The sequence below is a fragment of the Acanthisitta chloris genome, unplaced genomic scaffold, assembly GCF_000695815.1.
Source record: "Acanthisitta chloris isolate BGI_N310 unplaced genomic scaffold, ASM69581v1 scaffold16054, whole genome shotgun sequence".
Classification (NCBI taxonomy): domain Eukaryota; kingdom Metazoa; phylum Chordata; class Aves; order Passeriformes; family Acanthisittidae; genus Acanthisitta; species Acanthisitta chloris.
In genome coordinates, this window is record NW_008668958.1 from 28,864 (window position 1) to 39,411 (window position 10,548).

A 10,548-nucleotide genomic window follows, 5' to 3' on the forward strand; every position below is an offset into this window, starting at 1 on the left:
TTTCTGCAGGCTCTTCGAGAATTTTCAGAGCAGATAAGAAAACAAAAACTTAACGGATTAGTAGATTAAAAAACAGTTTCATAAATTAGGACTTACCAGTGTGTCTATAAATGAGGAGATTGGTATTGTCCATCTTTTGAAAAACACATAGGCACATAGCACAAAACTCTGCATAGTTTGCCATGCTGCACATATGGCAGGCATGTATATTTATGGTTTTAATAGTGTGGTGATGATCCTACCAAATAAAAATGCCTGGCACTTCATTTAAGCAGATCAGTTAGGATTATCAGACTTAATCATTTGGTTGGTGGGAGGAGAGGAACCATCTAGGAAAGAGACATTTAAATCCCGTGTGTTGGTATTTGCCATAAAGCTGGAGGTGAAATTGTCTTCCAGAAATATTAAGCCATGTTTGTATCTTTAAAGAAAGACTTCTTGCAATTCATTGAAGAGGTAATGGCCATTTTACTCATAACTGAAGTTGTGTGATCAGGCTATCGTTGGATTGTTAATTTTCCTGAGTTTGAGATGCTATTCTGGAATAAACTATTCATCCTGAATACTTGGAAATTAAATGGCTCTAAGAATGCTTCTGAAACATGTGAACTGCTTTGTGCGCTGCAAGTCTAGGGGAAATACAGTTGGGTGTTGCAGTTGATCAAAAAGTCACTTAAAATGTTAAATTTTATTTGCTGTGTATGATTTGAGGCTGAAATACATTACTTCACTCTGATAATCGGTAGGACTTGATACAGTAGCCCTTGTGGTCCCATGATTGTTTTGAAATGAGCTTTTATTTTTCATTTTGGTCGGTGTTAACAGAATACTCCCAGCCCCTGGTTACACCAGCCCACCCCAGTGACATCAGCCGACAGCCTTGGATTACTGAGTCACATTCCTGTGCGACCATCCAGTGCGGATCCCCTTCGGCCGCTCAAACTGACGGCGCATTCCAGTCCCCCCCTGTCCAAAAGCATCGCCGAGCACCGCAAAGAGTAAGTTTGCCGTTGAACTCTGGGGGAGAGGATACATGTCAGCAGGTGCTGTTGTTGCCTTCTGGCTTCCTTTCAGGTTGCCTGTAGACGTGGGTGCCTGTGGTGGAGACAGGCTTGTCAGTGTGCTGCCCTGTTGACTTGGAATAGTTCTTTAGTTCATGAGTCACCTGAAGAGTTTTGAAAACTGTACCTAATATAAAGAAAAGTTTATTTTTTTGTTAATGGATAACTTTGTTCGGGGCACAGGAAGAAAGGTCTTCTGTCTAGCACATTGCACTACATTCAGACTAACCTGTGTTTGCTTAACCTTTTTCAAACAGAGAACTGGAGAGGAAAGTGTTTGTTGAGCCTTTGCGTTCTGTTACAAGTGCACCAGTAAAGACTGAGCTAGAGCAGAGCAGAACGCAGGCAGCGAAGGAGAGCCATATGCACAGACATTTTGCAGATCCAATGTTGAACCAGCTGCCAAGGCCACCACAGGAGACTGGGGAGCGACTGAGCAAATACAAAGAAGAACACAGACGGATACTTCAAGAAAGTATTGAAGTTGCTCCTTTTACAGCTAAAATAAAGGCACTGGAGGGAGAGAGAGAGAATTACTCTAGGGTAGCATCCTTATCTTCAAGTCCCAAAAGCCATTCAGTAAAATATGACAAAGATGCTGAACGCTCTGTGTCAGAACTGTATAAAATGAAGCATTCGGTTCCACAGAGTTTGCCACAGAGTAACTATTTCACCACCTTGTCTAACAGTGTGGTAAATGAACCACCAAGATCGTACCCATCAAAGGAAGCTTCAAGTACATATGTTGATAAGCAAACTAATTGTCCTTCAACAGCAGCTAGTCCCCAGGCTCTCCCCTCCTACATTTCTTCTCTTTCCAAACCTCCACCTTTAATTAAGCATCAGCCGGAGAGCGAAGGCTCTACAAGCAAGATGCCTGAGCAGCTCTCACAGTCAGTGCAGGCTCACTCTGTCAGTTCTTTTAGAAGTGACAACAGGAGCCCTACTCAGTTGTCAGTCTCATCTTCAAACACACTCCGGAGTATGCCTGCCTTGCATAGAGCCCCTGTGTTTCACCCTCCTGTGCACCAGAATCCAGAGAAGAAGGAAAGCAGCTATAGCAGCCTTTCACCCCCGACTCTGACCCCTGTTCAGCCCGTTAATGCTGGTGGTGGCAAAATACAGGAGTTGCAGAAACCGCCAACTTTAGTACCTGAGCCCAAGGAGGCTCAAACTGTTTACAAGGGCACTTCTGAACAGAACTTATCAGAAATCTGGAAGTCTAATAATGCCCCAAATAACGAAAAAGGGGATTGGCACATGGAAAGAATGAGTGGAAAGTCACAGTCCGCTACGGCATCTGTTATTGTGCGTCCTTCTTCTAGCACGAAATACGAGAGCGCACCAGTAATGCAGTCTGCTCCCAAAGAGCGAGTCGGCGAGAGATCCTCAGCTGTGACAAATCAAGCAGATTGCCTGAAAACAGCAGAAGCCAGAGAGACTGGAAGAATCATTCTGCCAAATATGAACTCAGACAGTGCTCGCACACAGTATGAAAAGAAGTTTCCAGCTGTCTCGCAAGGCAGCACTCCCCGTGCTGTCACCCCTACCACAACCATCATCTGCAGTACCAAAACGGATGTCACTGCATCAGCAGCAACAACTACCAGCGTGTCAAGCTGGGGAAGCTCCGAAGTGACTTACTCCTTGTCGACCACAGTCCTGGCCTGCACGCCACTGGAGAGCACTGCCTCGAGGGCCGCGAGTCAAGCGGTGGCACAGCCCCAGGAATGCAAGGTCAGCACTCCAGCTCCAGTTACACCCGCTGCTGGCAGCACAGGCAGCACTGCTCAGCCCACTGCAGGATTCTCCACCTCTACTGACTTCGTCCATTTGAAAAAGCACAAGGCAGCGTTGGCTGCGGCTCAGTTTAAAAGTAGCAACACCAGTGAGGCTGAGTCCAGCTCTGTGAAAAATCAGGCATTTTCAGCCTCTCTCTCCCTAGACAGTGCAATCGTCTGTAATACAATAAACAAAGCGAACTCTGTAGGCAGTGGGCAAACTTCCCGGACAAGTCAGCCAAACTACCACACTAAACTGAAAAAGGCTTGGTTAACAAGGCATTCAGAAGAAGATAAAAACACTAATAAAAAAGAGAATTCAGGGAACAGTGTTTCAGAAATTATTAAGCCATGTACTGTCAATTTAATAGCTTCTACATCAAATGATTTGCAGAATAACATAGATAGCAAAATCTTGGCAGATAAGTTTGCGAAGGAAGATAAGCACCCAAGGAGAAAAGGAAAACGAACATACGAGTCTGGCTCCGAAAGCGGCGACTCTGATGAAAGCGAGAGCAAGTCGGAGCAAAGGACTAAACGGCAGCCCAAACCAACTTACAAAAAGAAACAAAATGATTTGCAGAGAAAAAAGGGTGATACTGAGGAAGAAGTGAAACCAAATGGTGTTCTTAGCAGGAGCGCCAAAGAGAAAAGCAAGCTGAAGTTACAGAGCAGCAGTAACAGCAGTGAGTATAATAATCTGACTTGGCAGAGTCAGACTAATGTGGAGTCTAACACTGTTAATCCTGACGGGTTTGTCGTGCACGATAGCTGGGAAAAGAGTTTAAAGGCATGCCTGTGTAAATGAGGATGTCCAGATTCGTCTGGCTTGAGGCCATTTGAAGTATCCGTGGTTAAAAAATTCAGCAATTTGTATATCTGTGTTAACAAACTGGTTCTTGGCTGGGCTAAAAATAAGCAGTAAACAAACTGGTTTAAGCTGTCCATCAGAATTGAGCAGGCACAGTTATGCCACTCGTATCTCAATATATGTTGAGGGTTTTTTTTATTTTAAGATCTAATGCGTTTATTTTTAGAGCACTGCTGGAGGGAGAGATTCTCTATTGTGAACTTTAATTCATCCTTTGATCAGAAAGCCAGAGGCAGTTCCTTGAGAGCCTGGTGCCACTCTGTTAGTTAATGAAAGGTTTAGGGGAGAGGCATTTCACACTCCTAACTAGCATGTGTAGTGCATGCTGTTAACATCCCTCTTGTTTGAGGGATAAAGACATTAGGGGAATACAAATTTCAATTTAAATGTAGCGCTGTAACATGTATCAGGTTGTAACAAGATTAATCTAAAAAGAGAAACTGGTCTGCCAACATAAGGGGTTTTATTTTAAGAACTTGCCTTATTTTTTTATCCCAATTTATTCTTTTGCAAAGACTGTTCTTTGGTCTGGTTGAGTATGAGAGTGTCTACCATTAAATTAGTTTTTGTAAGAATTTTTAAGTACAGGTAGCAAGAAAATGGGTAATGCTGCCTGTAATTACACTCTGTGGCTTTTCCCTGTCTGGTGTATAAAGTTACTCTTCTGGTATCTGAGAGTGCTTGATCCCCAAGTTGTACTGGGTGCTGGAAGTTGTTGCAGTCTGTCTGAGATGTTCTAGGTAATGGGTTCCGTGATGGTAATATTACTTCATCCCCCAACTAAAGGGCAGATCAAGGCAAACACGACTGTAAAATCTTTTTCAGTTTCACTTCTTGGAGCAAACTGTAACTACATACATGTAGCATGTTAGGTCTTTATAACCTTTGTATCGTTGCAAAAGATTTTTTGTGATATTTTTGTAGCATTTCTTAGCCAGGTTAAGGGAATGCCTTGAGCTTTTGTTTTGGCTAGTGGTACCCGAGTATAAAAGTGATATGTAACAGCAGATTATGGAACTTGGGTCAGGAGATGGGCAGGAGTTGGTATTCTGATCTGCTGTGAGTTGCACAGCCTTTGTCCTCTCCAGTAACATGTTGGGCCTGTCCCATTGTAGCATCTTGTTGTCTTTCTGTACATTTCTCCTACTTGACCCATTAAATAGATGAGTGTTTCTGATACTTCTGTCAGTTTATCTTGGGGAACCTTTGTTATCATTTCTGAGAGCGTGCTGGTCAGATTCTTTCCAAAAGAACTTTCCATAAAAGCACAGTCAACCTTCAGGAGCTTTCAGAACAGAAGAGCCCCCCTGGGATGTCTGCCTGGGTTGTGTGTAGGTGGCTGAATGTAACTAACTGTTCTGCAGGATCTGGGGCTCAGTGGCAGTTCTGCAACATGGGTGGTATCTGGATACTGCCAGGATTGAAAACTGCTTTGTCCTGATGCTGTTTTGGAAAGCCCCGGGAGCATGTGTGCTAGCCAGAGCACTCAGAGCTCCAGGCTGTGAGGCTCCCTCCTGCAAAGCAAGGCATTTCACAGCCCTGCAAGTGCTGGGGGTCTTCCAAGTTCCTACCCACAGTGCTCGAAGTGTAGCAGCTCCCAGATGACTCTGAGAACCTCAGCTTCCAAGGCAGAAAACATTGTTTTTGAACTGGTAAACCTGTACCTTGGCTGTTTCTGCTCTCAAGTTTTAATGCAGGTACTGTCATGCCTTGGGTGAGTGTGGAGTGCAGTTTGCAGACCATGAACTCAGGCAGTGTGTCCCTTGCAGAGTCATCTCTGGCAAAATACCCATATGAACCCCAGTACCAAGTCCAAAGTCAGCACCCTGACCTCTAGATCTTCCTGCATCACATCCCTGTGTACAGGACATGAACTTTCAAGAGCAGTGGTAGATGAAATGACAGATACTCGTGTCTGTGTGCAGATAAGACTGGTGCCACTTCCAAGAGTCATTCAAATGAAAGCCTGGTTAAAGAGCAGCAGGGTTCAGTTTCAAAACCTGAATGTGAAAATTGCACGTGTTACACAAGAAGATTTGCTCCTCACGTTACTCGGTGTCAGATCCGCTGAATTCAGTATTGAAACTAAAAATTCTACTGCTTAGCCTTGCAAAGCCAACAAACTCAACAGAGAGTAAAAGATTCTGTTCTTATTTTACCAGCTATTTTACATGAAGTTAGGATGAGCTACTTGTGACTAGAGGGGCTCTTCTGTAATCATACACGTAACCTTCAGCAAGTATAAATTTGGAAGAAGTAGGGGTTTGGGGTTTTTTTTTAATTTGGTGGTTTGGGTTTGTTTTTTTTTAAAAGTTCTTTTATTCATTAAATCTTGCCTTTTTTTGTTACACCTTCACTTGAAGCAGAATTCAGACCTGCCTTTCTTGCAGTATTTGATCAGAATGAGATTCTGAAGGTGGTTTTAGTAAGCTATTTGGTGAACAATGCTCCTAATGTAAGGGAAAATGCAGTGTCCTAGGTGTTTCTGGGAGCTCAGCAGGTGTTTAACTGTACTTCTGCCTGTGTAAGTCTAACTGGTACCTTTGCTTTTGTAACTTTGGTACTAACCACAAGTGGAAGTAATAAGGAAGTGTGATATGCAGGTAACAAATGTACCTGAAACTAAGTTGAACGCTGACTGATCTTGACTGGGTTCTGAGAGTGAGGACTGCCAGTACCTCATCTGAAATTCTCCTTATTTTTGCAGCTGGATCTGAGAGTGAGGACTGCCAGTATCTCACCTGAAATTCTCCTTATTTTTGCAGCTGGTATACCTCGCTCAGTGTTAAAAGACTGGCGCAAAGTCAAGAAGCTGAAGCAAACGGGAGAGTCCTTTCTGCAGGATGATTCTTGCTCAGAAATAGGACCAAATTTGCAAAAATGCAGAGAATGCAGGTTAATAAGAAGTAAGAAAGGAGAAGAACCAACTCACTCACCAGTATTTTGTAGATTTTACTACTTTCGGCGGTAAGTGTGACTGCTTTCCTGATAATGTGCTGGTTTAGGAATCACACTGACAAAGGACTGGCATGCTTAAATCATGTCTGATTTGTCTGGCTCAGGCAGTCTGCCCGACAGAAGACAGCATCTAATTTAACAGTATTTACATTTGTGCTTCTTACTTTTCTGTGGATTTACTTCATTGCTGTTTGAAGCTTTACAGCAAAGACATCAGAAATCTGCCCAGTGTACCTTAGGCAAGCATCAAATGCAGCACATCATTACACAGGTGTCTGACATTTGAAGTGGGATTTTCAAAACGCCGAGTTACAGTTTTTCTGGACAAGTACAACCACAGAGTTGCACTTATTTGTAATTGTTCCTGTGCCAGTGTATGGTGGGAATGTTGCTCTGTGTTTTCTGGAGTTTTCTGAGGACAGAGAGGACTTGTGACCTCCTTTGCACAATTAATGGCCCATCAAGGAAAACTGATGAGTTGGCAAGAAAATTTCCCAGGATGCAGTCATGTCTCCTGTACCTGGTTCAGGCAGCAAAGCTATCAAGGAAGAGTAAAACAGCTTTGATGTGTGCACGGTCTGTGTTGTCTGTATATATCCTCGTTTTGGACAGGAAACTGTTCCCCAGATTGCATTTAATTTTTTTTTTTTTTTGTATATATTCTGGACAGGAAACTGTTCCATAGATTGCATTTAAGTTTTTTTTTTAGAATGAGACTTTAGTTACAAGACTTAGTATAGTCCTACAGGAATCATTTCTAGGTTGAACTCTGAGTATCTTCTGTGTAAGAATATTTGCTTCCTAATGTGGCTGAGTTGGAATTTTGATGGTTTTTTTTCCTCCTGTGTAAAGGAGAGAACATGAAGTTTTGCCAGCATTTCAAAACACTGTTGTGGAGTTTAAAAATCTGAATGTTTGACTACATTGTGGTACATTTTACAGCAGTTTAATTATTTTAATTGTGTTTAGATAGTAGGGCTTGAGCTGCGAACAAAGTTTGCACTTGTGTTGGGAGTTGTTGTAACTGAAAATTTAGCATTTCTTCCTGTTCATTTGAATACATATCTAGATGTCCTTTTGGGTACTTCCAAATTTAGGACTGGTTTGCTGGAATAAATTCTGTAGCTAATACACTAATCATGTATGTATAGTAAATTATTCTGTTTTGTGCAAGAGGGAATAAATAATTATTGCTGCTTAAAAATAAGCTAAATATGGGCAGTGTTAATGGAATGGTATTGGGTAGGGTAATGTGAAAGCTTTTAGTTACTTTAAAGGTCAGAACTTAGTGGATGCAAAAATGTTATCTTCCACTGGGGGTTCCTTCTGCCTAGAGAGATTTAAATGCAGTATTTGAATTCTTGTTTTCTCAGTGTGAGAATGGTAGGACACAAAGATCTATAAAGCATGAGTCAGACTGAGTGATTGCTGTTGCAATTTTCCATCAAAAATAAAAAGTGAGGAGTAGGTGGAACCAAACTTTGACAAAGAAAAGAAAGATAATTTTTTTGTCTGTAGTTTTAAAGCAGTAACAGGGAGAGAATGATGAGTAAACAGAATGCAAAATGTGCCTGAAAGGTTAGTTTTAGTTTTCATGCTTCCTTACTTGTCATTTTAAAACCATTTTCAGCAGTAGGATTTATTTTAAAATTAAAAATATGGTAGAATGCTAAAGAAGGTGAAAAAACAGCTTAGGTGTTGTAAGACACAGGCAGGAAGGTGGAATAGCAAGTAAACTAAGTCAGAGAATATGATGATACATGCAGTTAAACTCTGTTTTTGTTTTTAGGTTATCTTTTAGCAAGAACGGAGTGGTTAGGATAGATGGTTTCTCCTCTCCTGATCAATATGATGATGAAGCACTGAGTTTATGGACGCATGAAAACTATGAAGATGATGAACTGGACCTAGAGACTTCTAAATACATTCTAGATATCATAGGAGATAAATTTTGCCAGTTAGTAACATCTGAGAAAACAGCTATGTCCTGGGTGAAAAAAGACGGTAAGGAAGCCTCAGTGCTCCCAAGTGTTCTGCAGTTTCACTCGAGTGACCCGTTGCTTCACCGGGGTGTGAAGTTGGATTTTCCTAGGCTGTTGTGTGAGATGCTCCTTCCTCGATGGGCCAGCCCATTTCCCCCTCCCTGTGCTGGTGGCTGTGCTGGGCCAGGCCCAGGCCGAGGCTGCTGTTGGGGTTGGAGCAGCCTCTGTTCCCAGCTTGGCCTCCAGCTCTCCAGCCAGAGCAGCCAGCTCGGAGCCAAGGCCTTCAGCAAGCCAGGTACTGACTCCTGCCAGCAGCAGTTGTCTCCTTCCCAAAACAAAGAGAAGAACATAGCAGCCTGGGCCCTGCAGAGCATGTGCTCACACTGCCACCCCCTTCCCACCGACGCCACGGTCCGTCCTTCTGGCCCGCAGCAGATGGGCACAGGCTGGTGGCTCTGCTGATTCCAGGCAACATGAGGAGGAAGTGGGGCAGAAAACACACACACTAGCCAGGTCTCCAAAACAGGCCCCTCTGCAAACCTCAGCTGTCCAGCTCTCCAGTTCACCTGCCCTTGAGATTAACCATGTCCCATAGTCAGCTAGCTGGAAAACCCCTCTCCCCTGAGTGCACGGGGTTAAAAACATATGTTAAAGAAATTTTTTGTACTTGCAACCTGCTCATGTTGAGCAGCAGTATTTTTTCTGTATGCCTTTGCTCTGTGGGTTTTTTTAATGCTTTATTTCTTTATCACTACCAGCATTGATGTGTGGGGGTGCTGCATAATGGAACCGAGGGGGCAGATGCTGATGGTCTGTCTGTGAAGGATCACTTTCCTCCCCCCACACCCAGTTGTGTCAGAGGGGAAAATTATGAATGCTTCATCTATAAAGACTATTCATTCTGTGCTTTTCATTTAAATTTCAGTCCTTTTATTCTGCTTATTTTGTATTTCAGCCAAAATTGCATGGAAGAGAGCAGTGAGAGGAGTCCGTGAGATGTGTGATGCATGTGAAGCCACATTATTTAACATTCACTGGGTCTGCCAAAAATGTGGATTTGTGGTCTGCCTAGATTGTTACAAGGCAAAGGAAAGAAAAAGTTCTAGAGGTCAGTTCTTTATCAACTAGAGTATTGTATAGGCTGTTTATTCTGATTTGTTGCTGAGCTGCTGATCCACTGTAACTGTCTGTGAACTGTTAAATTACTGCTTGTGTGTTTTGGTTTCTCTCAGATCTTTTTCGCCTCCTTTTTTGTCAGTAGATGTAGAATCAGTCATTCAGAAAGCAACTGCTGTGGGGGCTATTTTAGCTCTTTGTCCTCGTTTCAGTCTTTCTGTGTGGATTGCTGCAGATTGCCTGTGCCTCGCCCTTCAAGGTTAAATCCTGTTCTTGAGTTGTGAGAGGGGCACTCCATTGCACCTCCCTGCTGTATGGGCACTCATTGCTGCTAAGACTTGGCTTGGATTTGAATGCTTTCTGGACTCCTCCCTCCAGATGCACATGCACTTAACAGCCTGTTTTATAGTTTGTACTTTCTGGACTCCTCCCTCCAGATGCATATGCACTTAACAGCCTGTTTTATAGTTTTATTATAAGAAAGAAAGAGATGGAGAAAACTACTTCCCGTGTCATGTAAAATTTTTGTTGATGGAGGTTTCATAATCCATCAGCCTACACACATACTCAGATTGATGCTGTGCTTTAGTGGAAATGCCTAGTTTGATGTGCAGAGAAGTATAACAGGACTGAGTTGCAACCTCTGATTTCAGAGAATCGTAGAATTTAGGGGTTGGAATGGACCTTAAGATCATCTAGTCCTAACCCCTGCCCTGGGCAGGGACACCTCCTCACTAGATCAGGTTGCTCAAGGCTCATCCAGCCTGGCCTTGAACACT

General features: G+C 42.9%; 1 protein-coding gene across 1 annotated transcript in view; it reads left to right on the plus strand.

The window, feature by feature from the left end:
- The window catches only part of JMJD1C (jumonji domain containing 1C), a gene marked incomplete at its 3' end in the record, with an annotated part of 51,606 nt that overhangs the window by 28,342 nt on the left and 12,716 nt on the right, over window positions 1–10,548 (plus strand). Inside the window, exons 7-11 of the mRNA XM_009073145.1 lie at window positions 826–998; window positions 1,319–3,528; window positions 6,479–6,680; window positions 8,461–8,675; window positions 9,609–9,761. Of these exons, the coding sequence (XP_009071393.1) occupies window positions 826–998; window positions 1,319–3,528; window positions 6,479–6,680; window positions 8,461–8,675; window positions 9,609–9,761 (2,953 nt within the window). The remainder of the gene's footprint in view (window positions 1–825; window positions 999–1,318; window positions 3,529–6,478; window positions 6,681–8,460; window positions 8,676–9,608; window positions 9,762–10,548) is intronic.